At 40.2% G+C, this 27,963-nt stretch overlaps 1 protein-coding gene across 2 annotated transcripts; it reads left to right on the top strand.

Annotated features, from left to right (window-relative positions):
* The first annotated feature begins 297 nt into the window (after positions 1-297).
* On the top strand, positions 298-27,143 carry svopa (SV2 related protein a). Of its 2 annotated transcripts, none has more exons than XM_039771810.1 (16): positions 298-788; positions 7,676-7,836; positions 8,596-8,681; positions 9,695-9,793; positions 10,333-10,404; positions 11,273-11,397; positions 12,722-12,785; positions 13,241-13,366; positions 13,452-13,580; positions 16,305-16,378; positions 17,481-17,557; positions 19,036-19,146; positions 21,210-21,321; positions 21,675-21,756; positions 23,189-23,278; positions 25,823-27,143. In XM_039771810.1, the coding sequence occupies exons 1-16, from the start codon at positions 754-756 to the stop codon at positions 26,030-26,032; spliced, it is 1,653 nt and encodes a 550-aa protein (XP_039627744.1). In that variant the 5' UTR covers positions 298-753; the 3' UTR covers positions 26,033-27,143. The 2 variants fall into 2 exon arrangements, with proteins under 2 accessions (XP_039627744.1, XP_039627745.1); XM_039771811.1 differs by having other exon boundaries at positions 19,039-19,146.
* The last annotated feature ends 820 nt before the right edge of the window (positions 27,144-27,963 follow it).

The raw sequence follows: 27,963 nt of genomic DNA on the forward strand, positions 1-27,963 counted from the left end.
TAAAACACTTTAGTAGAGAGTTTACCACAGAACAAAGCGATATGAATTAAAGACTGCTTGATAGCATGTTTTACAGCATGACAACTTTACAGTGCATTTTTTTGGCCTGGCATCATGGATTAGGTCTCTGTGCTTTTGAAGACGTATGAAAGCAACTGGATTGTATCTCGGTTTTTGCCCACTCTGATTCTGGGATTCACCCTCATTACGAACTGGGTGAAAGGGGAGTTTTCAGAACAGATCCTTCTTGATTATTCTATTTGGAGTTAATACTGTGAAGAGGTCGACACGACAGAAAGTGTTCATTTGTGATTTGTGAATTCAGTTCATTGTGAAGTGAGTGTTTACTTATGATGAACACCTCGGGCCCCACTTTGCTCATAGATCCCTCCCTTTTGTTACGCCTCTCCCGGGGTGACAAAGCCGGCAAGTTCAAGAGCACACTGGCGCTCTCCCCGAGCACCCCACCCCTCCGTATTCGCCTTATACTCGTCGCCTGAAATAAAAGAGCGCACAGCGAATGGTTCCACCTTCAGCTTGCTTGCCTGCTTTCTTTCTTTCTTCTTCCGAGACCTGTCCGCAGCATCACGGAGGATTAAACGGAGCAGGCATCGCCGTTGCGTAGCCGCCTTCTTCTCTCACGGGCTTGGGAGCATCTTGAGCGTCGCTGTCCAGCATCCGGCGGTGCTGAAGTGGCGATGCGCCGGCGATGAAACAGCTCGCCGTCCCAGACCTCCGACAGACGCCATCGCCATGGACGAGGATTTGTTCCAGCTGAGACAATTGCCGTAAGTCGATAGCCGTCTGATGATAAAGGCAGCGCGGAAACGAACGGGGTTGGGATGTAGGAATGCGGTGAGCTGGGGCCTGCGAGGACGGACCGGCAGACGCAGCGGGTACGTGTCGGTGTTTCTTCAGGTACGGAACATGGCAAGCCGGGAGTGAGCAGGGTGGAGTGACACGAAAGGAAGGCTGTGAGGAAAGACTTGGAGAGGTTTGTGTGTGTGTGAGAGGGAGACACCGCTTACCATCACGGGATGTGGGCGCTGGCAGCTCCTACATATGCCAAGATTTGTATGTCAGCACCAAACAAACACTGAAAATTGCATCGCTCGGAAGACCCCATAGGGAAGTAAACCGAACTGAAACGTCACGATAGAGATGAAACAAACATCATAAATCACTAAGGAGACAAAGAGAATATGTCAAGCTGTCTTGAAGATATCAAGCGCCTTTTACACCGCAAACAGCACTTTAGCTGAAAGTAATGTTTGAGTAAGCATACATTTGTCGTTATTTGTAATTCAGTTCAAATCTACTTTACAGAGCACTCTTTAAGCCAAACAAGAGTACAATTCAAAGTATACAAATACAAGATCATTTTGTATGTGTTAAACTATAAAGAAACAAGCTTTATAGGTAAAGATGAATTTATGATTCATGTGAGGATATACATCCCGACTCTAGGAGACTTGCAGTGCGAGATGATAGCGAAGCAGAATTTAGATTAGTCCAGTTGGAACAGAAGATTCAGATTAGACACTATGATTGTATAACAGTTTTGCAAGTGGGACTTCAAGGTGACCAAACTTCATAGACAAGCACACTGTTAAGAATGAAGGAGCCAAATTGGTTCTTTAGAGTGAAGACATAGGGGAACCATTTATGGTTCCAAAAAGAACCTCTATTTATTTAGACCCATAACGTGTGCCTTAAATAGCCATGAAGAGATGATAACAGATACCTGAAATAACAAAGTTTTGTTGCAAAAGACTCTTGTTGAATGGAATAACAAAGGCTAAATTCAGGTTTTATTAGCTTTATATTTCCTATTGGATTTTAAAGGTTTGTTTTAGGAACCTTTTCAAATGCCACAGAACCAATTTTATATCCAAAGAACCCATTCCAGAATGAAACAGTTCTTTGTCAAGTCTAGTAGAACCAGTTCACCCAGTAAAGTGCTATCAAGGATTCAGTATTTTAAGAGTGAAGGCAGGTTCAGAGAGCAGCATTTGCACAATATTACAATCAAAATATTTTTGTTATGTCGACATTGTTTTAGATGCTGCTAGACTCTATCCCTCACAAACTTGAACATTTTTAATAATGGCTGCATTATAATTAAACAAAAAAACTTTGCTTGACAAGTCAGAAAAGGTGGGTTAAATGGGTGAAGTTGGTGAATGTAAAGAGGATGCTAATATCTGTCATTGCTTCGTGCAGCACATTTCTTGGCGAATCTTATCAACATTATGCAAATGTTGTGTATTCTGTTGTGTTCCATGTGTGTTGTGGGTGGTCCCCCAGGAGGTGGGGCCACCTGCCTTTCATTGTCAAGGGACTGCCCTCAACTCTATAAAGGCAGGGACGACCTACAGTTCCTTGTGATTCATTAAAAATCCTCATGGTTGTGGCAAGTTCTCCTGTGTATTTTGCTTTTTGATTAGTTTTTGAAGCATCTTGATTTTGACCTCTGTGCTCTTTTTTTGACTTTGTGTGCTGATTTTCAAATGATTGGTCTTGTTTGCCTCCCTGCTGTGCCTTTGGAGCTTCACTCTTTTAGTGAGGTTTTTTTTTTGTGTGTTTGTTTAAATAAATCTTTTATTTATACATATCCTATATGTTCCTTAGTGTAACTAGCCTGGTATTTTCTCATCTAAAGGGCATTTTGAGTATTTTGAGGATTTTTGTGCTTGGGACCCCTCTAGGACATAAAACATACCTCAAACAGTCAGGTGGGCTCCGGCCTGGAGGGAGAAGGGGCGCCAAAAATTCTACCGGTCCCTTTCATTCCAGGGTGTGCTGGCCTTTTAATAGCCTTTCATCAAAGCCAACCTATATTCCCCCAGGCTAACTGACTTTCATTTTAAGCCATAGTAATCACAACAACTGGTTTTCATGCTATTTTTTTCTAAGTACATGTTTTTATCATTATATTTTTACGCCGTCCTCATGACACTCACTTAATCCAATATAGAGTGATGGGTACAGAGCTTATCCAAACAGCAGTGGACTCAAGGTGCAAAAGCTGATGCCTATATCCAAATACACCTAAACAAAACATGTCATAGGATCATTCGGCTCACAAAATGGAAAAAACAATTGTACATTATCATTCATTCATTAACTGCAGGGTCACAGAGGCCTGGAGTTTATCAATTCAATAGTACAAAGCCAAGGACAGAGTGTGTGCTTTTAAAGGGAGAAGCATGGTTACCATGACATCAAAAGCCTAAAAATATTGCTGTCTTTTTATAGTAGCTTTACCTTGAGAGGCAAGGTAACCAACTGTCTGAAGGCCCCACTCATCTGACACAAAGGACGATAAAAACTCATCTCATTTGGCTGCTTTTACCTTTTCCATTTTTGTTTTTATTTGCAACAAGTGTTTCTATAAGAATACTTGGGTTTGTTCATGTACTTGAGATATTCAGAATAGATTCACTGATTAAAAGACTTTACCAGAATTTATTATAAATTAGAAAATGGAGCATTTTAGAATTTGAAGGAAAAGCGTCACTTGCCAGGTGGTAATTAGACAAAGTTTGGGTCACAGGTGCATTGTGGGATTTCTCTCATTTTCTGTCACTTTCACAAACTCGTAGTACTTTATATTTACAGTATTGAACACTGCCAGTTCAAAGGTCTCCTATAGCGAGTCAGAAGTAGACATGGACAAGTCTCAGTGAACCCTATGACAGAATTAAGTTGTGTGCAGACTGAGAGAGCTCTTGTCGATCATCCACATCAGGAGATGCACTTAATGGAAGGAGACCATGCAGCCCAGTGTGACTTATCTATCTCCATTTACCAAATGTCAGGTTGCAAGTTGGGCATCCCAAAAATACTACTGCCTAAAACACTGGTACCTTATTCCATGTGTCTGTGGCTCTAGCCATGACAGTAGATGCATTTACAAGTATCTACATATTTAGGGAAAACTTGCAAATACACAGGGCAGTTGTTTCCGAGTTTCTGTTGCCATTGCACAGATTAGCATTAATGGTGGGAAAGATCAAACACCTTAGCCAATGGTTGGCCATTCACCATAATATAAATAGAAACCTGCTCATATCATCAGTTCTATAAGAATGGCAATAAATAAGAAACAGATGGCTGTGACAATAAAGAATCAACTTTATCTTGTCTTTGGTTGACACTTACTATAAGTTAATTGTTGGGTGCTTTACATTTCTGAATTACATTTAAACTATCCCACAGTTTTGCATAAAGACTTCACCTGCTCTCTCTCTGCCTCTGTTTCTATTAGCAGTAAACTATCATATTTTAGCAAGCAGTTTTAATTTTCCTACTAAGGCAGTGGATCACTTTACCACTGTCTTCTTAGTTTAGCCATTGCAGATTCTGGGTGAACAGTGCAGCGGTGATACTGAACAAGTTTTGGGATGGACACGGCATCTTTAAAAACCCGACACAGCTGCTTAAAGCAGTGACCCCATGTCTGACGCTGTTGCATTACTGAATGTCGATATGTTAGGAAGAACCTGCCAGGAGTCACAGTGCAGGTGACATGTCTACGGTGATACTAGAGGGCACCTACTGGACAACCTTTAATTATAAGTAAGTGCTTGTTCCTGCTAGGCGGTAATTGATGTCTTCCCTACATTGATTTTTACCCCGCTAATATCAATTCATGGATGTAGATTTGCTGTCTTCTTAGTTCTAAATTAGCTTTTACAATAGAAGCATCTCTAATTTGTCAGATGTTTGTGAACTACACTCCACAGTATATCCAATCTGTATTGTCATAACGCATTTGTGCGAAGCTGGGGGTCTATCCTGGAGGTCTTGGCAGCAAGGCAGGAACCAGTCCAATGAGGTGTTCATTTGCTGTCAGTATTAGTGTTTGAAAGTGACCTGCTGGGATCTTTATGAAAATCTCTTCATTTCACCTTTCATTGCAGATGAAGCCAAATGATGTTGCTGAGAACAAAATAAATTATACTAGCTTTCTTAGGTTCCTTTATTTTTTTGTTCATATTGGATCACAGGGAGGTTAAGTGATTTGCTCAGGTTAATTTTTATCTTTCCAAAACAGGATTGAAATTGCATCATATAAAACCATTCTGTCTAAAAAAGAACATTCAGTTTAACATCCACCCAATTCTTTTGAATCTACGTAATGCAATTTATTGTCATAGTGTGGTAGAGGGGGTGTTCCTGGTAGTGTTAGGTTCACGGCAGGAACCAGCCCTGGACTGGGTGCCAAACCATCACAGGACAAACAAATAGAACTCATATTGGGCTGAAAGTCACAAATGAACCAAATATTTCATCATTTGGTACTTGGAAGGTAAATCTCCACACAGAGCCTTCCAAGCTGGAATTCAAGCCCAGTCTGATGGAGCTCTAAGGTGGCAGAGCCCACCACTGCATCTCCATCCCACCTTGTAGCTTTTGAGTCCAACAACTTAACCACTGGGCCACACTCCATACAGAAGGCCATGTTACCTTCAGATCAAATTTTTTGCTGAAACACAAGAGCAAATTCCCACGTATAACAGACAAAAGTCAAGCAGCCTAAAATAGAAAGTGAACACGCAGTAATTATGCCATCCTGAATATTATTCTCAAGACTTTTCAGAGCTCAGCACCCTGTGATGTGGCATGGGGGTGTTTAGCGGTTATCCCAGCTGATCCTGGTAATTAACACATCAAAAACTGCTAACATTCCCTGAGCTTTACTAGCTTTGAAGCAGCTGGCAGCCTGAACACATCTTGTGTAACAAAGAAGGAGCCTGGCACAGAACATAGCCCTGCTTCCTCTCAGCTCCTAGGATCTGGGTTCAAATCCTGGCCTATCTTTATACATTAGGACACTGTAGACGAGAACAGGCCACTCAGCCCAACAAAGCTTGCCAGTCCTATCCACTTATTTCTTCCAAGAAAACATCAAGGCGAGTTTTGAAAGTCGAGGTTGCATGTTCTCCCTTTTTGGAGACTACAGCGCATGTAACGGCAGAGCAAAGCACTGAGTAAAAGGGCTCTTAATCCTGCTGTTTACTTATGGTAATGACCTGCCAGTACCATACCATTTTCAAAATTGTCTATTTGGTAACTTTCTTGAAATGTTTATTCCACCCAACCCTAATATACAGAATATATATAGTATGTGCCAAGCAGACAGTCAAGAAATCCTGCCAACTATACCACTTACACTGTGTATGTGTGTGTGTGTGTGTGTGTGTATATGTATATTCTGTCTACATATACAGTTAGGTCCATAAATATTTGGACAGAGACAACTTTTTTCTAATTATGTTCTGTACATTACCACAATGAATTTTAAATGAAACAACTCAGATGCAGTTGAAGTGCAGACTTTCAGCTTTAATTCAGTGGGTTGAACAAAAAAGATTGCATAAAAATGTGAGGCAACTAAAGCATTTTTTTTAACACAATCCCTTCATTTCAGGGGCTCAAAAGTAACTGGACAAATTAAATACAGTAACTGGAAATAAAATGTTCATTTCTAATACTTGGTTGAAAACCCTTTGCTGGTAATAACAGCCTTAAGTCTTGAACTCCTGGACATCACCAGATGCTGGGTTTCCTCCTTTTTAATGCTCTGCCAGGCCTTTGCTGCAGCGGCTTTACTTTCAGTTGCTGTTTGTTTGTGGGCCTTTCTGTCCGAAGTTTAGTCTTCAACTATTGAAATGCCTGCTCAGTTGGGTTAAGATCAGGTGACTGACTGGGCCATTCAAGAATTTTCCACTTCTTTGCTTTAATAAACTCCTGGGTTTCTTTGGCTGTATGTTTTGGGTCATTGTCCATCTGTATCATGAAACACCCGCCGCCCAATCAATTTGACTGCATTTAGCTGGATTTGAGCAGACAGTATGTCTCTGAACACCTCAGAATTCATTCGGCTGCTTCTGTCCTGTGTCACTTCATCAATAAACACTAGTGTCCCAGTGCCACTGGAAGCCATGCACGCCCAAGTCATCACACTGCCTGCCTCCACCGTGTTTTACAGATGATGTGGTATGCTTTGGATAATGAGCTGTTCCACGCCTTCTCCATACTTTTTTCTTGCCATCATTCTGGTAGAGGTTGATCTTGGTTTCATCTGTCCAAAGAATGTTTTTCCAGAACTGTGCTGGCTTTTTAGATGTTCTTTAGCAAAGTCCAATCTAGCCTTTCTATTCTTGAGGCTTATGAGTGGCTTGCACCTTGCAGTGCACCCTCTGTATTTCCTTTCATGCAGTCTTCTCTTTAAGGTAGACTTGGATATCGATACGCTGACCAAGCCCTGGAGACTGTTGTTCACTTGGCTGGCTGTTGTGAAGGGGTTTCTCTTCACCATGGAAATGATTCTGCAATCATCCACCACTGTTGTCTTCCGTGGACGTCCAGGTCTTTTTGCGTTGCTGAGTTCACCAGTGTTTGCTTTCTTTCTCAGGATGTACCAAACTGTAGATTTTGCCACTCGTAATATTGTAGCAGTTTCTCAGATGGGTTCTTTCTGTTTTCGCAGCTTAAGAATGGCTTCTTTCACCTGCATGGAGAGCTCCTTTGACCACATGTTGTCTGTTCACAGCAAAATCTTCCACATGCAAGCACCACACCTCAAATCAACTCCAGGCCTTTTATCTGCTTAATTGATAAGGGCATAACAACAGTTTGTTACTTTCTTCCTTTTGTTGTTTCCTAGCGTGGTGAAGTTCCGTCGCACTGGGGAGAGCTCACGTTCGGAGGATGACCACGTGTGCGGAGAGCATGAGATTCACATCGAGGGAGTCCGGGGAGACTTAGAACATGTTGAGCTTGGTGATGAATCGGCTGTGCCTAAGGAGTTTGCCAACCCCACTGATGGTAAGACAGGGAGGCGTAATGGGTAGCACAACAGAGCCTGAGCCTGAGCTGATGTGCTAATGAAATTACTAGTGATGGGCTGTGATTTCACTAATGGAGGTATCTTGGGTTGAGATCCTGCCAGTTGCCCAGAATCACTCTTAGGTTCTCTGACTTGCATTATTTGAGACATGCTGTTCCACATGTTTCAAGTCTAAATTCAACTCAAGATTGACCTAGCTGGCTTGGTTGGATTCGACATAAGAAATCTGACAGACAAGAGGAGGCCATTCAGTCCATTAAGCCTGTTTGTTCATCTAATGCTAAATTGTCCCAATATCTCATCCAGATCTGTCTTAAAGCTTGTCAAGGTTTCTGCTTCTACTCCATGATTCCGCAATTTATTCCAGATTCCTACAACTCTTTGAGAAAAGAATTGCTTTCTGGCTTCAGTCTTAAATGTCCTTGTCATTAATTTTGCTGGTGTCCTTGAGTACGTGATTCACTGTTAAGTTGAAAGAATTTTGCTAGATCTGCTTTATCGATGCCTTTGAGGATTTTGAAAACCTGAATTAGTTCACCACATATCCTCTTTTTCTTGAGAATAAACAGGTTTAATTCTCTGACTCTGATGGAGAAGGACATGTCCTTAATTCCTGAGATGTACCTGGTTGCTCTCCTCTGCAGAGCATCAAGTGCTGCTATGTCTTTTTTGTAGCATGGTGACCATGGTTCTGCTGTCTCTGGATATCTCATGTTCAACTTTTGCTCTCATTGCAGATACATTTATGGTGGAGGACGCTGTGGAAGCAATTGGCTTTGGACAATTTCAGTGGAAGTTATCAGTCCTTACTGGTCTGGCCTGGGTAAGTAAGTGGCAGTCGCTCATGTAGTTGGTACATTTGTAGAGCCCACCATGTTGTCTCTTTTTGTTCAGGAGTGGGGCGTTTGGCTTTATCTCTTTCCTTAGTGTGTGACAGACATCTCGTTTGGATTATTTTTATAGACCTGTCACTTGTGCCCTTCTGTTGTGACACTAATCCCTAAATCTGACACACCTGGCCTAATTAGGGTTTATACACAAGGCCTGGTTTCTTTTTTTAGCAGAAACAGAGGACATTTTATATATAAAAAATAAAATCTAAATAGAGGATTGAGAAACACGTTACTTGTTTGCTTTAAGTGTGGCACAGGGATTGGGAGTCTTAGGTTCAAATCTATACTGGACATTTTCTCTGAGGTGTGTTGTGTCTTTATGAGGTTTTATGTGGTAGTTAGGTGTAGTCAGGGCCAGTAAGGCTGAAGAGTGAGCTTAATGCTATGTAATATAACATTTTCACAGGTAGAAGCCCTGCTTTCATGGGAAAGTGGAGTTCCTTTAACTCACCTGGTCATTACATCTCTCCTGAAGAAGGGTCTGAGTTGCCTTCAAAGCTTGCATATTGTAATCTTTATAGTTAGCCAATAAAAGGGGTCATTTTGCTTGACTTCTCAACTGGTTAAGAAAATGGAGGCCGCGAGTTCACAGCCTGCCTTTTGGTTTGAAGATGTGAACCAGAGAAGAATGGACCCTGAGCAACTTCTCACTATTGGCATCTAGTAACTATAAAGTGGCCCAGTATGGGTGAGTGTGCCCCATGATGGCCTGGTGTTCTGTTCTCAATTGGTTCCCACTTTGTACCCAATTTTAACAGCAACCCTCAATCTGATTATCATTTTTGAAAAATAGATAGAAAAGTATTTGTTCAATTAAAGGAATTGGGGTCACTGGTTCAAGTGTCCATCTTTGGCCTGTGGTAAGAAAAATACAAAAATCATGGAAAGAATATGTAAATGATTTTTTAAATTGTGCCCATTAATTTTGCTTGTTTCCGCACAGATGGCTGACGCCATGGAGATGATGATCCTGAGCATTTTAGCCCCTCAGCTGCACTGTGAGTGGAAACTGCCCAGCTGGCAGGTTGCCCTGCTCACGTCGGTAAGTTTGTTGTGGTTCGCTACCGTGTGTCAAGCTCTGCTTCACGCCTCGCTGTGAACATTAACATCTTCCTTGCCTCATGAACAAACAGGAATTACTGCAAGTCTTTTTGGATTAGCACTCTTAAAGCGAGGTGCTGGGCATATCCATTAATTAGAAAACTCTTGCAGAGGGTCATCGACTTAAAGCAATTACAGGGTTGCATGCTGTGTATATTCCTAAATAACCTAAATTATTTACAGAAATCGTTGATGCCACCATTATGATACCTAACAAAGGCACTCAGATTCACTTAACAGGCAATTAAAAAGGTTACAAAAATGAATTAACCATTCATTATTCTTTTACATGTTTTCTTTTTTGGAGCAAAACAATTTAAATCGATCAGATAAATATTTAATAGTGTAAGTAGGAATTGCTGTACTGGAAAAAGAAAGCAGCAGTTTCACTTAGTTAATGCCTTATTAAACCTTAGTTACCATCTTTTGGAAGTGTGGAAGCATCCCTCGCAGCCTTTGTTTTTTTTTCTTTTTTTGCAGGTTGTCTTCATTGGAATGATGTTGAGCTCATCACTGTGGGGAAATATTTCAGACCAGTATGGGAGGAAAACAGTATGTACATCATACAGATCATCTCAGTTATGAACAAAACAGTTTGTATTTTTAGGATGATGCAGTGACTCATGTTGAGTTATGCGAGAACTTTTGGCCCAGTATGAGTTGGTTTAGTTGTTAGTTATTTAGATTTATCATATAGCACCTTTCTTTTCTGTGTGTCTGTGTTGAATAAATGAATCATAGAGGCGTGATTGAACCCGGATACCAACCCAGCCAATGTACATTTAATAACAAAACTTTAAAATAAAATAATGTGTCATGGGACACAGACAAAACAAAAGTAGATTGTGCTCCTCTCACTTTCTTAAGATTCAAATCAATGATTCCGCAATTTTCAGTGTTCTATCTATCTATCTATCTATCTATCTATCTATCTATCTATCTATCTATCTATCTATCTATCTATCTATCTATCTAATAATCCCTCCATTGTTCAACCAGCTATATCCTTACTACAGGGTCACGGGGGTCTGCTGGAGCCAATCCCAGCCAACACAAGGCGAAATGCAGGAAACAAACCCCGGGCAGGGTGCCAGCCCACCGCAGGGCACACACCCACACACCAAGCACACACTAAGGACAATTTATAATCACCAATGCACCTAACCTGCATGTCTTTATACACGGGGAGAACACGCAAACTCCACGCAGGGAGGACCTGGGCAGCGAACCCGTGTCTCCTAACTGTGAAGCAGCAGCACTACCCACTGCGCCACCATGCCACCCTCTATCTAATAATGCCTTTCATAATTATTTCTCTGTTTATCTAAACTATGGGCTTACCCTACCTGTTCTTAGTTGTAAAAGGATTGAAGATTCTTGAGCATTTGCCTCCTTTAAACAGCATGTGTGTCATTGACAGGGATTAAAGATCAGCGTGCTGTGGACACTGTACTATGGAGTACTCAGCGCCTTTGCCCCAGTGTATGGCTGGATCCTCTTCCTGAGGGGCCTGGTGGGAGTCGGGATTGGAGGTGTTCCTCAGTCGTAAGTAGACCTGCCAAATTGCAAGCCTCGAGAAATAAGATGGCTGGGGTTGACAGATGCCTAAAACAAAAATACACTCAAGAAATGGTATGGATAGTATAATATGTCACAGGGACTCCCAATAACTGGTTACACTCATTAGCATTCCCCAACATTGCACCACTTTTTTCATTCATTTATAATTTTACATAATGGACTGTATAATACATGGACACATTTGTATTACTATAGTAATTAAATTTATTCCATATCTGAACTGTGACTAATGTTTAGTTTCATTGTAACTTCATGTTTAATCTGTAACAATTACATAAGTAGTAATTTTGAATACAGTAATGAATTGTACATGCCTAATGCACAGAGTGGATGACATCTATATATTAGATAGACAGACAGATATGAAGGGTGCTATTTAATGATAGATAGATAGACAGATAGATAGATAGATACTCAAGCTGCTGTATAAGGATAGATAAATAATATTTTATATAGCAGCTACATGGAAGATGAAACATAGTTCAAAATGGCATAAGCAACGTGTAAAACCATTTCAAGACCTAGAACTATACGCACACACAAAATGGCCAGTGAACATGTATTGTTTAGTGTCCCTATGCCAGTCTCTCTGTTATTTTAATATTTATTTGGTGATCTTGGCCTATTTAAGGTAATTTTAAGTCACCTTCTAGAAGGGAAGATTTCGAGTAGCAGCTCCCTAGTAGGATGCCACAAGGGTCTTTAGTTTAGAAGGGTTTGCATTGTTTTGTCGATTTTTATATGCTCCCTAACTGATGGCCCGCCAGCACCTCTCAGTGACATCAGGTCATTTTATACTTTTCTAAAGTGGGTTAATGGACCCCAGTGCAAATATTGTCAGAATGCATGAAATTTTGAGGATTGTGTTGATCAGTGATAGTGTGTAGGTCTCATGCAGAAATAATTCTATAATATCTTAATTTTCGTAAGCAATTGATGCACTTTCAACATTAAGTAATCCCCTGCCATTCAACTGATCTTGTGAGAGTTCTCTTTTCAGTAGTATGCATGACAGAGCATGAACACAAATCCATAACCCCTCAGTCATCTTTCAGTCAGACATAAAAGCATTTTTAAAACTTACCCACCCCAGCATCTCTGTCTTTGCAGGTTACTCCTTATAAACTAGTGAAATAGGCTTCGTAATCTTCTATTACTTCATGTTGCATCCTTGTTGATTTTTCAAAGCTCCTCATGATGATGCTAACCAAAGGTGAAGTTTAATTGACTCATCAAAGAAGGCTGTTTTTAGATGTCTGATTGTTGCTTTCCTCATTCCTCCCTCCAGAGTGACACTATATGCTGAATTCCTGCCCATGAAATCTAGAGCCAAGTGTATCTTGCTAATAGAGGTATGGCTAATCTTTTTACCAATTACTAGATTGCAGTTATAATACAATAAGCCAATGTGAGTTGCACAGACAATCAGTGGCAGACAATATTGTAAAAATACAGGTCAGCATGTCTTTATTTGTTCACACAGAGACACAACACTTGGAGCACCATTTCTAGTTTAGTGTAGCTCTGTTTTACACTTTGGACAGTACCACCTACAGTAAATGCATTTATGACTGAGGTATGCTGTAGCTTACAAGTAGGCAGCCAAAACATTCTGGGATGCCTGATATGAATCTTGGGCCTAGTAAAGCAGTAACAACCTTAGCGCTTAGCAGCATACAATAAAAAAATACCTCACAATAACAATGATCAATATTTAGAAAACCAAGACCACCCAAAATGACTTTGAAGATATTAAAGATTGGTGCATCTCTTCCCATTCTAATACTCTTCACTTGATCTGTAACAGGTGTTCTGGGCACTAGGAACAGTGTTTGAAGTACTGCTGGCCATCTTGGTTATGCCCAGATTGGGCTGGACATGGCTGCTACTCTTGTCCACCGTGCCACTCCTTCTCTTTGCCATCCTTTGTTTTGTAAGTAGTGCACATTTTTTACAGCGTGGTCTGACTGTATTGCAAAACATTCTTATGTTCAGCCTTGTCTTTTTTTTCCCAAAAGTGGTTGCCAGAGAGTGCACGGTACGATGTGCTTACTGGAAATCAAGAAAAGGCTCTTGCCACATTGAAACGCATTGCCACAGAAAACGGAGCTCCCATGCCCCTTGGGAAATTAATTGTAGCCAGACAGGTGAGTGGAGATTAGCTATGCAGTACAATATGCTGTCTGTTTAAATGATTTCTCCTACAGTTGTTCACCATCAGCATACTGGACTACATTGTTAGCCACGCTGCTCCATACAATAGAGCCTAATTGCATATTGCTGCTAAGTAAAATAATGATTAGTCTAGATTTTTTAAATGTGATTCAGCTCTGCAGTCCATTGAAGTACTCAGTAATATTTTGTGTCATTAATTTTATACACTTGCTCAGTTAATTTAGCTGGGTTCTTACACTATTTTCATTCAAAGGAGCACATCATTAATCAACTGAGTGGAAGCAGCAGACAACTTGCCAATGGAGCAGGCAGAGAAGCATGGCCATTCAGTTCTTATTTGAATAAAGCATGTAAGATTTGGAAAAATGGGACAAAATATAATTTTACCAAGAGAGGTTAGGAGTATCTGTTCTAACCCCCTACATTATAGGACCAGCATCTGTGGTTAAAAGATCAATCCCTGCCCAAAATGGCCAACACGTAAATACTGTACAGAATATACTCAACAGGAAGATGACTACATTTAAATAAATAATATATAACAATCTAATTAAATGTGGCATTTTGAAATTGCTCAAGAAAACATGTCTAGCCAGAAGTTATATTGTAATGTCTGAAGATAGCTGGGGACAGTGATCTCCTGGGAGTGTCCTGGCGCAATCAGTGTTATAGTGAAAGTGGTCTGATTAATTTATCACTCCATGGGTAGCACTATTCCCAGTGAAACTCTCTTAACTGCGGTGTTGTTAAGTAAATTACCTGGAAGAGATGTCATCAGCAATACAGTATAAAGGTCACACTGATCACTTCCTCATCGTCCGAGTTTACGGAGTGAACATTAAGGTCTTAGTGAGTTATTCTTTAGGTTGTCTTCCTGGATAATGAATGAATAAATTTCTGATTTTTGGCTTGATGCCAGTGTGTGTTTTTGACCTCCCAGTTGTGAATCTTTGCCAGTTTTCTGATTCACATTTAATTTTCTGGTATTTGATTTTCCAGTCCCATACTAAGTAATTTTCTGCGTTTCATATTCTGGAAGAACAGTTATATTTGTTGTCTACTGCGCATTTCAGCTTTTTTTTCACCCATCCTTCTATTAATTTGCCAACTCGCTTATCCAGTTTAGTGATGCCGAATACTGAAGCCTATTCTTAAAGAACTGGGCAGTGGAATAGAACCAGCTTTAGAGAGGACAGCAGCTAGTTAAGCTGTGCTCTACATCACCTGTGTGTTTAGTAAAGGAAGAATAACCAGTGCATACAGAACAAGGGCATCATGAGTGTGTTCATAGGCAGTACCTCGTGGCACATGTTTTGTCTTGGTAGAGTATTATATTGCTCTACGTTCCCCTTTTGTATTATTAATATGTAGCCTTTGTCAGAATGCCTAATCTCACAAACTTAACACTGTTTATAAGGTATTATAGTATATAACTTCTTCCCACCTTCCCTTTTACATCTATAACCTCAGGCAATTAGGTGTAGTAAAAGACAAGCAGGAGTTATATTACAATTTAAACAATATATTATTGGGTAATATTAATAAATAATAACAATATGCAAAGTAAATTTGAATATTGGCAACCATACAACCTGATTAAATGGTGATGTGTAGTTTTAGGCAGCACACAGACGTGTTTGTTACTTAATGTCTCTAGTTAAGGCATCATTTGTGGTCAGCTCGCTGCATGCCTGTTTCAGTATGGCTGCTGAGCTGTGCTCTCCATTGTGTTTTCCTTTCAGTTCATCAGTTTGGTAAGAGAGAGGAAGATGCTCCTTCATCAGATGTTAGTAAGAGAGAGAGAGTGAGGTTAACCAAGCACATTTTATAGAAGTTCTGTCCAACCCCTACAGCCAATAGGACATTGTGGTACTTAAAGGCTTCTGATACAAGCCAATTCCAAACAGCCATACTTCAGACCAGTGGGGGAATAGAACATCTTAACACCTGCCACCCCCCAAAACCATAAGTTAAGGTAAAGCTTAGCAGTTAGGCAGCCTGGCTTTCTTATGGGGGTTGAGAGACTTCAGAGAAACTATAGCCAAACTTGTTTTAGACACCTTCCCCTAACTCTGTCGTAAAATTCAAAGAGACAGATTCCTGGTGGTGGAGGTGGATGGGGGTGGGGGATTTTAAACATGAATGCTTCTCACATAATGTAACACTATTATTACATTGCTTTGCCTAAGTTACAAATAAAGACATACAAACTATTCATCAAGTTATATGCAAAATCTCACATCACAACAGCTCATGTTTAATTACTTTAAATATTGTAGCTCAAAATGACCACCGTTAATGTCTAGACACCATAAGCAGGGATTAATTTCTATAAGAAAAAGTATGATTGTTTTTTATGTGTTTTATAAGTCATCTTTTGATGATGTGCTCCATTAAAGGTGTGGTGCTGGTCAGGTTTAGGCTGTAGTTCTTAGTTTTTCATTTGTGACCATGTAGACCAGGTCACGTCCTTCTGCATTCCCAATAGGAGCAACAACCAGAAAAGAAAATGAAGCAATGTATAAATGCATCAAAGAAGGACAAAGTAAAGCAGTTGAGTCATCCTCCATTAAAAAATTGCTTTGATGTCCCTAAATGGCAGAGTCTGGGTTATCTGATGAGCGTGCTGCCCCTAAAAATGGAAAATATGGTAAAAGAAAACATGATTATGGACAGATTTTGTTTCTCTTTGACAGGAGGATCGGGGTAAGATTCGTGATCTGTTCACTCCTCATTTCCGTTGGACCACCTTGCTACTGTGGTTTATTTGGTAAGTATAACATTCAGTAGAAATGGCAAAATCTATTTTGCCTCCTTCAGCATGTCTCCGTAATTTCAATTTTAAATATGTCACATACTTAAGTACCTGGTCAAAGAAAAATCTATTTTTTACTTTCACTCTATCTGAAATCATCATGTTCCCTTTGTATTTTTGAGGTTCCAGTATTTACTTACTTATTTGGCTGACATCTTTATCTGAGGTAACTTGCAATATATGAGATACAATTGGTAACATTTATTTTTTCTCAACTGGAGCACAGACAATTGAAATTACCTGCTCAGGGTAACACAGTGTGAGTAGGGGGATTTGAACCCACCATCTCAGGGATTGAAATCCAAAGGCTTAATCACTATGCCACCTCCTCCCAGAGTCTAACGCAGTTGATCTGCTTTGGCAAATCTACGTCCAAAAGTGCCAGTTGACCACCAAGTACTTCAGTCCGTGGTGAGGAAGTGGATGCATGGCACAAGATTTGTATACCTTGAGTACAGGTAAAGACAAGCCATCCATCTTGTGCAGGCTGAATTAATTATGTGCAGAAATAGACACCATGAAAAAATTGTGATTTGTTTGAGCAGGAAAAACTCCACAAGTCTAAGTTGAACAGGGTGCTTGTAGTGAATGAATACTAGGAGTTCTTTAAAATCAAAGTGAGAATTGCCACATACATCTCTGCTTTTCTGTCTGTGTTATTATGACAACTTCAGCTTCTCCACAACCATTCATAGGAAGATTTTACAGGTCATTTTGTAGCAATCTAAGAGGTAATTTCATCCAACCTGGTATTTGAGAAGGAATCAGGAAGATTACTTATACAGAAGGCAAGGGCATAGAATGCAGTGATGGCTTGACTGTCCACTTAAAGTCGTGAGAATCTGCTTTTATTAATTCATTGAGACCTGCTAATAATTTAGGAGTGGAGTGTCTGTCCATGTTGGCTTATGTGGGCTATGGATAGTAATTCTGTCACACATAGATTGTTAATGGCATATTCTTCAAATACTTTTAAGCAAACATTTTAAGCAAAGTCGTCCCTTCTGCCCTCCATATTAGCATGGCCTTCTTAAACTCTCCTGTCCTTCTGTTCCAGGTTCTCCAATGCCTTTTCATACTATGGTTTGGTTTTGCTGACTACTGAGCTATTTCAAGCAGGGGATATCTGCAGTGGTGAGTGACAGACTAATTTTCAGATTTTTTCCTGTATTTCCATAAGACACAGTCTGATTATCCCTATTAAGGCTAAAAAAAATTTAATAAAATGGAGATCCCTGTTAGCTGCCAGGATAGCCATAGTGATTGATCCTTGGGTAGAACTGGTTTCCACTTTTAGGTGGACAGTTGGGGGCTGACCACTGTCCATTTCATGTGCTCACAAAGAGATGCTGGCTGTGAATCTGAGGACTCTTAAGCAGTAAGCAGCAGTGGAGCCAGTGGAGTTAAAGGGTCTACCACCATGCCCATTTGAAGAAATGGTCCTTCTGAGGTATGATAATACGCAGCGGCAGGCTTCCCATCTGTTTGCAGCCTCACTGTCTCCCACTACACTTGCCACAAGTAAGGATATGAAAGTGGTGGTGTCTCAAGTGAGTTCTCACTAATGACAACAGCATTGTCTTAAACAACAACCCTAGCGTCTGTTACGAAAGGGTTGGTGAGCCCTCAACACAAGCAGCTTTTGTACTAATTAGGATGTCGTATGATTGTCGTAGGCTTCATTGTAAGAGTCTCCTTTCACCGTTACTGTATTTAGTAATGCTTATGAATGAAAGTGTTGGCAAGCAGCTGCCACTAAGAGCTGGTATACCCTCTGTGGCTAGTGGTGCCCTGAAAGTCAATGCAACATAAGATGATGTGTTCACTGTCAGTGTTTGAATGTGATTCAGACATGGCCAAAAACATCTCATCCTTTTTCCACACGGCCCCTCAGAGGCAAAATAAGGGGACTAGAGAGGACAGCTCATTGTCTAAACAAGTCTTATGAAATGGGGCAGGATGGTGACATGCTGGTTAGCACTGCTGCCTCCCAGATTCAGGATCCTGGTTGCTCTCTAGGTAGTTTCTGCACAGGCTCCCTTTGTCTGTATGGATTTTTCTTCTGCATTCTCAAATGCTTATATATTAAGGTAACTAGCAATTCTAAAATGGCCCAGCATCAATGTGTGCACAAGTGAGCTCTGTGATAAGCTGGTGTTGTGACTGAAATTGCAGGGAGAATCTCCTCTACCCACAGCCTTGATTTACATTAATTTGAGTTAAAAATTTTAGGTTATGTCCTGTAGTGCAGATTTTGCAAAAAACATCAATAAAAGTGAAAATGGTCAATTGTGTTGAAAAGTGACATAAAGGTAGTGTGTTAATTGGTCTTAAAGGCCTGTTTGTATAAAATGATGGACTTCATTTGAACCAGTGGTCATTGCTCATACAGAAGTCAAAGGAGTTTGTTTTTCAATTTGCTTTATATTCCATTGCAACTGTTCTCATTTACCCATTCCTTATCCTGTCAAAACTGGAACCAGTGAATCATTTCTAATAAAATGAATACCAGCCAAGTCACCATACATACCTGATAATCACATGAGGCAGTCAGGATAACAACAGACCAGCATGTAGGTACCTGGAAGGATCATCAGTGAATTGTGTTTTAGCAGCATCCAAAGGCAGAAGGACAATGGAGCCACGGTGCGGCCTTGAATGTAAATACTTGACAGAGAATGACTACAAGGACCTGCTGTGGACAACGCTGTCTGAATTTCCAGGTAGGTGAGCTCTGCTATATACTGTGTGACGGAAAACTCACACCTTCCTTCTTAGCAGGACCCGTGCAGGGCATTCAGAGTGAAATGATGTCACCCAACCCATTATACTGACAGGTTTTTTTTCTTAATTTTGGTAGTGTCAATACATTTAAACAGGTCTGATCCGTGTAAGTTCACAGTGTATAAGCACACTAGGCCAGTCACCTTTGGAATAGTCATATTGCACCTAGAGACAAGGAAAGGGTGCTAACAACATGAAATTTGTGACAATATATCGGTTGCTATTAAGTCAAGTGGATTTAACTGATTTACAGTGTCATGTTTTATACAAAGATCTTGCAGAAAGAAGTTAAAAAATATCTAATTTATTAAAAAAAAGTCAAGGTGCATGAACTAACTACTGAAACACACATATATATCCATTGCTTTGTAGAGAAATACATATAAAATAAGAAAAGTTCAGTATGCAGTCCCCTGAATTCTTCTGATGCAGCACAAAATAAAATGAAGCTAGTGACTCTAGGCAGCTGCAAATATGTCAGTTTTAACTAAATTATGTAACATCCTCAGTCCGTCACCACTTTTTGGCAAGTCTGGTTAAATGGTGTTATCAGCAGCACTGACTTCTGTTACTTTTGTCATCTCTTGTAACAGTATTTGTATTCCAGTAGATTTCAGTCTTGTGCCTGGGCTGCCAGAAGAAGCTTCTGAAGTAGATTGAGGGTTTGATAATACTGTATTTGCAAAAACAAAAAAATATTATCTCCAAAACAATCTGTAATATGTTTATGGCCAGTAGCGTTTTTTACTTTCTCTACTTTCATGCTATGATGCCAACAGAGGTGTGAGATTTGGCTGTTATTCAATTATTGAGACGTGTGATTGGCTGTTATTCAATTATAGAGCAGAGTGATTTGCTGTTATTCAGTTATATAGATTCTTCCAGCAGATCATAAATAATAACTGTCAACACCTTGTCAATAATAACTAGCAGTTTCTTTATGACACTTATGAATCATTTTATTGGTCTTTATAATATTACTATTCACAAGCGGTGTTTGCCATGGCCTCACAAGTCCAACTTATGTCAGTTATTTACCTTCTTAGCAAAATCTGCTGATTCACTCTGTTTGTGCCACTACATGCTACACACCCTCCATTGACTGCTCAACCAGCTCCCTAGTTTGTAGAATGGCTAAATGAATTTAGTGAACTAAATTTGCTCAAAGGCTGTGTTGTCTTTATTTTTTGAAGCTGAAACTGCTACCATGGCTACTTTATGCAGCTCCAGCACACATGGCTCTGCCCCACGGACTCTCACTTGCATATTTCCTCACAGGTCTGAGTCACTAGTTCTCCTGTCTTAGTGAGTTTAGACAATTAGCAGTGTTAAGTGTTCTCCGCGGATTAGACATATACACAAAATGGAGCTGTTAATCTTTAAACTGCAACGTGTAGAACAGCATTCGGCGTACCAATGGGTGTTAAAGTGTAAAGTAGCAATATGAGTAGGGAAGGAGCGCTTGAATTAACATTTTAAAGGCTGTGGGACTGCCCCCTACTGACACGGTTCATGGTGCAACAGAAACACACAAATAATGTACACTCATCAGAGTAGTGAAGAGTCACTTAGCCAGTTAGAGAAAATCTCTTTAAGAAATAAGGACACCCAGAGTGAACCTTCAAAGGTGTCATCCTAGGGTGGGCATTTGGACATGTAAGAATTCCAAAATAAGCTAAGACTTTAGACTGGGCAGATAACAGTGTCCCCTTAGAAGTGAATTTTAGATGCCTCATTTGTTAAACGTCTAAATGAAATCTTTGTTAATCTGATTGTGTTTTTTTAGTGATAGTCAACATAAATTATTTATCTTGAATATTTTTTAAAAGAGGTTCACTTTACAGACCTTTTTGGTTGTTATTAATGGTAAACAGACTTCATTCCACCTTCCTGCTAATCCCTTTTACTCTCCTCACATTATTTTGTGTTTACTGTTCCATTTTATTTCAGTGACCTCTCATCACACATTTTACTAAATATAACCTGTTCATCTGTTTGACAGGAGTGCTCATTACACTTTGGATAATTGATCGGATTGGCCGTAAGAAAACAATGGCACTGTCTTTTGTTGTATTTTCATCCTGCACTCTGCTCTTATTTGCCTGCGTAGGAAGGTGAGAATTCCTCCCTGTGATCCCATTTTGAGCTTCTAAGGAGTGCGTCCATGTTTAAAATGTTTTGTGAAGATGACTTTAGGTGAGCTGATCATATTATAATCTTCTCCAAAACTAAAAAATAAGACGCCTCTTTCATATGGGACTCTAAATTAGTTAATAAAGGTTTGTGAAAAGGATGTTTTTATGTATATGAGAGGTGACGTTCTCTGGCCTTTAGTGTGGCATACAACCAAGTCGCCTCAGAGCAGGCAGTAATATATCTTAATCTCCACAAATTAATTAATTTGTATGATAAAATTTACTAGGTAAATGTTTTCATTATTATATGGTCTGTTTTATGTTTCCCACAGGACAGCACTCACAATCTTTCTGTTTATTGCACGAGCATTTATTTCTGGGGGATTTCAAGCAGCTTATGTTTACACTCCTGAGGTGAGGAGGCTCTAGCCATACTATTATAATTCCCTTTATAATACTAATAATAATAATAATAATAATAATGCTAATCAATGAAGAGTTTGTTTCCCAGATACTTTTGGGTGTATCTTATGGATTTTAGCCTGTAGATCACAAAAATCTCCTTTAAATATAAGTGTTCATATTGTAATTGACTATTTTTTATGATTCCCTCTCATTTTATTTGTATGCATACACAGTAGAGCAACTGCAACTACAATTTCTGCGTTGATCTAAAAGTACTGTAGTAGCACTACAGCTCAGATATACCAAGCACTTTTGTTTTCTTTGTGACTAGGACAGCCATTCTAAGGGGTCTCATTATATTAAAATTATCTGGTCGCTCAATAAGGGTAGAAAAGTGTAGCACATGTCAACCCAACAAAGATTTTTGCTTCCTCTCCATATAAAACAAATGAAAAATGAACAAGGAAGGTAAACAATTTCAGTATGTGAGGCAGATGTTTCTACAAATAACTGATGCCAAGATTAAGGAAGGCATTTTTGATGGTCCACTAATCAGACATGTCATCTGTGACAAGAAGCTCGAAGATCTGCTTGTGTGGCCAGATGAAAATCACATGGAAGGCATTCAAGGATGTAGTTGAAAATTTTCTTGGCAACTACAGAGCACCAGGCTATGTTCAGCTGGTTGGCAACTTGCTTCAAGCGTACAATAATATAAATTATAATATGTTGCAAAAGATTCATTTTCTGCATGCACATTCCTCCCTGCTAACCTTGGTGAAGTCATTGATGCACTTAATTAAAGGTTTCACCAGGATATTGCATCAATGGAAATGTGGTAATAGGGAAAGTGGAGTCTATCGATGCTGGGCTAGTATTGTTGGACACTTAAACGGGAAGCAACATAGGCGGAGTACACACGAAAATCAGCAGCAAAATGTTTCAGCTAAGTTGAACTAATGCATCATTAAGTGACTAAACACACTAAATTCAAGAAATGTTAATTTCTTGTTTCTCTGAATTCCTGCGTGATACATTCAATTTAGTATGCTTGTGTACAGCTTCAAGCTATTTATTATAATCACAAACAACTTTGCAGAAAGCAAAACAAATAAAAAAAATGTGTTACCCCAGTTTAATACAGACTTCAGGCCTTATGACCCTGAATTGGATTCAGCAGGTATGAAAACACTATGGTGTGTTATAATAAGTAACAATAGTGTTTCCTATAGCACCCTTGTTGTTTAAGGGAGTGGGCAGATGTTCTGTAGTTGGGAGTGGGGCTGGAAGGTCCTTTTCGACCTTGTGTTGCATGTAGTTATAGGTCACTGACCACATTTAATATCAGTAATATTTTCCACTACTGTGGTCTGCATGTACTAAGAGCATATATGGGAATATGTTGTAATAGTAATAATAATGATGTCACCTTTTCTCACAGGTCTACCCCACAGCCACACGAGCTTTGGGTTTGGGGACATGCAGTGGGATGGCTCGAGTTGGTGCTCTCATCACACCCTTCATTGCCCAGGTCAGTTAGAGTCCTCATACCAGAGGAGTACATGACACCTTTAATTCTTTCAGTTTGCTTGCAATACAACAGAAGCTCATCATTAGCATCCTTTGGTTAGTCACAGTCTGAACATCAAGCACCCCACAGCTGCATGGTTCTGCAACTGAGATTCGGCCAGAGTGGCTCCAGAGATGGTACACAGTATGTTATTGCTGTCTACTTTGAAATCTACACAAGGTGACATGTTGGTCCATTTGTGCTCTTCTGCTCCCCAGTAAGCCATGGACAATACAAGTGAAGGCCCAGTCTACTCCATCAAGACGTGGAGTGCTGGGGTGCACATAACACCCAGCAGCGATGGCCCAGACATTCTCAGGGTTACTGCAGCACTATTTAATGGAAGCCTGTAGTTTCCACAAATTCTGTGTATTTATTTATGTTTCCATTTCAAAGACCCCAAAAAAAATCAATTAATCATAAGATCGTTTTTTTCGACTGTGAGTCCTAAAGTACACAATTCTCAAAAACACTTCTAAAAATACCTACCAGAGGGGGAAATCCTGTCCTAACTCTCAGCTAAATACAAAAAGGGCCACGTAGAATCTTTATAAAAGATTTATTCTCCACACAAATCCTTTTCAAAAATTTGAAAGTATGTGGAGAACAAGGGCAGAATGAAATCAAAAACAGCATGACATAAAAATCCCAAAAATCACAATTAACTTACAAGATCACAGTAACACAACACGTCTTAGTTCTTTCAGTCGAACTGCCAGGAACAGTGGGAATTCCTTGCCCTTATAGAGCCATCTCCAGTGGTGATGGGCAGGTGGCCCTGCCTCTTGGGGGACCACCTACAAAACAGAAGGTACATTAAAAAGGCAGATTATACACAAAGACACCAGACAATATATTAATGTGTTTTATTAGTTTGGGATAATATCATATTTCTGATATAATTTCCAATATTAACGTGAACGAAGAAGGCATAAAACAAAGATTTAAACCCAACTGGTAGGGGGAGGTTGGGGGACCCTGGCTGAAATAGAACAATTAAAGCAAAGTTGTTTTTGGAGTCTATTGCCAAATGTAATTGTCAAACAGTTGGCCATTGAGTCATCAAAAGCGTTGGAAACATACACACACCGGCCACTTTATAAGGTACTCCTTACTAGTACTGAGTTGGACCCCTTTTTGCCTTCAGAACTTCCATAATTCTTCATGGCATAGATTCAACAAGGTGCTAGAAGCATTGCTCAGGGGTTTTGGCCCATATTGACATGATAGCATCACACAGTGGCTGCAGATTTGTTGGCTGCACATCCATGATGCAAATCTCTCTGTCCACTATATTCGGAAGGTGCTCTTATTGGATTGAGATCTGGGAAATTTGGAGGCCATTTGAGTCCGTCCAGTGAACTCATTGTCATATTCAAGAAGCCAGTTTGAGATGATTTGATCTTTCTGACATGGCACGTTATCCTGTTGGAAGTAGCTGTCAGAAGATGGGTACACTGCAGTCATAAAGGGATGGACATGGTCAGTAACAATACTCAGGTAGGTTGTGACATTTAAACAATGCTCAGTTGGTACTAAGGGGACCAAAGAATGCTAAGAAAATATCCCCATGGATACAAGAGAAGATGGATCCATGTTTCATGTTGTTGACGCCAAATTCTGACCCTACCATCTGAGTGTCACAACAGAAATTGAGGCTTATGTGACCAGGCAACATTTTTCCAATCTTCTAATCTCCTATTTTGGTGAACCTGTGTGAATTATTGCCTCAGTTGCTTGTTCTTACCTGACAGGAGTGGCACCCAGTGTGGTTTCCTGCTGCTGTAGCCCATCTGCTTCAAGATTCCACGTACTGTGCATTCAGAGATGCTCTCCTGCATACCTTGGTTATAACTAGTGGTTATCTGAGTCACTGTTGCCTTTCTGTCAGCTCAAACCAGCCTGGCCATTCGCCTCTAATCTCTGCCATCAACAAGCCATTTTCTCCCAGATAACTGCCACTTACTGGATGTTTTCCTTTTTTTTGGACCATTCTCTGTAAACCCTAAAGATGGTTATGTGTGAAAATCCCAGTAGATCAGCAGTTTCTGAAATCCTCAGACCAGCCCATCTGGCATCAACAACCACATTGAAAGTCACTTAAATCACCTTTCTTGCCCATTCTAATGCTTAGTTTGAACTTAAGCAGGTTGGTTTGACAATATCCACAGGCCTAAAAGCACTGAGTTTATGCCATGTTATTGGCTGATTAGATGTGTGTGTTAACAAGCAGTTGAATAGGTGTACCTAATAAAGTGGCCAGTGAGTGTACATTATATATTAAATAGCATTTGTATTCATTTAGTCAACACTTTTATCCAGAGAAATTTACAAATGTAAACGATTCAAGTAATATCCTTATTCCTACAACTTCAGTTAGTTACACTTTTGACAATCACACAGGGTAGGGTGACCTGCAGTATACAGTTCAATGTGTAGGGGGCCATGCCAGACAATCCTACAGCAATCTTCCCCCTCATGTTTTTCTGTTTTCTGCTTCCCCAGGTCATGCTAGAATCTTCTGTTTATCTCACGCTCTCTGTATACTGTTGCTGCTGCGTTTTGGCCGCCATTGCCTCTTGTGCCCTGCCCATTGAGACCACAGGGCGAGGCCTACAGGAGTCCAGCCATCGAGAGTGGGGACAGGAGATGGTGGGTCGAGCATCACATAGCACAGAAGGATTCTACCGGTCAAGTTCGGGGTCCCAGGATTAGCACAGACGGGAGTGGAGTATGGGACTACTCAGATTTGGGGTATGTGGGGACACACTAGTGGCTCCCAGGGGGCCATACACATTGTCTAGCCTGTTCACCGAGGAGTCAAGGAGGATGCCTGCTTATACAATGTGTGTTTATGATTGCATTTTATTAATGTAACGACCAAACAAATGTGAATTATAGACATCACTGGCTGTGTTGCAGATCACACGTCTACAGCCGAGGACCTTGGTGGGCTAAGGGCCGGTGGGTGGTAGAGGGAGCTCACAAACATTCTGTTTGGATTTTGGTTCCCCTCATTCAAACTGAGGTATTGTAACTGAGATGAAGCCAAGCACCCCTCTGTGTCACATTTCTTTAGTGTAATAATGTACTGTACTGTAAATTCAGCCATAACAAGAGCTCTGGCTACGTACGTGGCTTACACTGCTTGGCAGCCTCGTTTAGTCAATGCCAGGCCATGAATTTCCTTTTTGATTGATGTTAGCAAGCTGCTTGAGCTACAATGTCCATGTACACAAAAACAAAGTCTAACTTTGATCATCCTGGGATGGCTACATGAGTCGGGTGCAGTAATAGTCTCATTTTATTAACTGGACATTATTTAATTAAGAATTTTACGTTTCTATGAAGTGCACATCCACTTAACAGTCCAAATGCAGTATGGCTCTCAAAGGTCCAGTGGTTGTCCCTGTGACGCCTAAATCACCTACCACTGGGAAGTGCTCTTAATTTTGTCCAAACACTTGCTCAGTTCTCCGTGTGCCCTTTGCCGTCAGCCATCACTTGGCACTCTCATCCTCATTCATTGACCAAATGCACACCTTCATGAGATGCAGCTTGGCCAACTCAGCCAATCAGTTTCAGTTCTAGACGTCTACACTTTGCCAGGATGGTCAGGTCCTCTGAAAATGTAAGATCTCCTCCCACACGGCTCAGTCTGCAAAGCTGAGGACGGCACAAGGGACAGCCAGCGACATACACACAGATTTACTCAATGCCTGCCTTTTGCAATCTTCTTGTTACATTAAGTGTGTGTACACGGGTTCTTGCCAGCGCACTGTTTGTAAATGTGTATGATACAATAAATAATGTTTGGAAAAGTGGATGCCAAAGATGTTCTTTTTTTTTTTTTTTTAAATTGTCACCAGCTGGAATGTGTCTGCTGTTAGTGTGGTTTGGTTTGTTCATTAAAACAAGAGTTAGCAGCATTTTCTCTGGCAATTCACTGTAATCGAATGGTGGCATCTGAGGATGGTATAGCCTTTTCCTTTTTACACTAGACTCGGGGGGCTGCAAATCTTAAATTCAGCAGTGTGTGTGTGGGGGTCATGAACTCATTGTTTTTAATTTTCATGTGGGTCAGTTTTGGAACCCCGAGACAGTGGTCCAATTGGCTTGCCCTGTAACTGTTTGTGAGTGACTGCTCCATTTATGAAGCAGTTCTGTAAAAGCTGTACTCAGCTAATCTCTCCCAGCCACTGTAAATTGGAATATATATATATAGAGCTGAATGCATGTCTGTTTGTCCAGTATTGAAATCCACAACATCTAACTTCTTTCCAGTTATGCAAAGTTTCTTCCCACAGTGGGTTTAGTCAGTGAAATTATGGTTGAGGCCACCATTTTTCTCCCCTTGACCACACAGGCACTTTAGGGGTGGCACTGCTGCCTTGCAATAAGGTATTTCACTGCACAAACTATATTCCTTAGAAATACACCACTAACTCTGAAAATGACAAATATCTCACAGTTGTAAACTTTACTAAAAAATGTAAGTACACAGAATAATGTTTCCTTAGACAAATAAAGTGAACAAAAATGTTTTTTTGATATAGGTGCTTTTTAGACAACTGTAAGTTAAATACATGTGCTTAGCCACCCACCTGAAAATTTCAGCCTCATTTGATGTTCTGCATCCACAAACC

Source organism: Polypterus senegalus, chromosome 12 (assembly GCF_016835505.1).
Source record: "Polypterus senegalus isolate Bchr_013 chromosome 12, ASM1683550v1, whole genome shotgun sequence".
NCBI lineage: Eukaryota > Metazoa > Chordata > Cladistia > Polypteriformes > Polypteridae > Polypterus > Polypterus senegalus.

Excerpts from the sequence above, each read along its gene's own strand:
- svopa (XM_039771810.1), top strand. The coding sequence starts at position 754 with ATGGACGAGGATTTGTTCCAGCTGAGACAATTGCC. Across the intron at positions 789-7,675 it reads TTCCAGCTGAGACAATTGCC|CGTGGTGAAGTTCCGTCGCA; the intron begins GTAAGTCGATAG and ends GTTGTTTCCTAG. Across the intron at positions 13,367-13,451 it reads TCTTTGCCATCCTTTGTTTT|TGGTTGCCAGAGAGTGCACG; the intron begins GTAAGTAGTGCA and ends TTTTCCCAAAAG.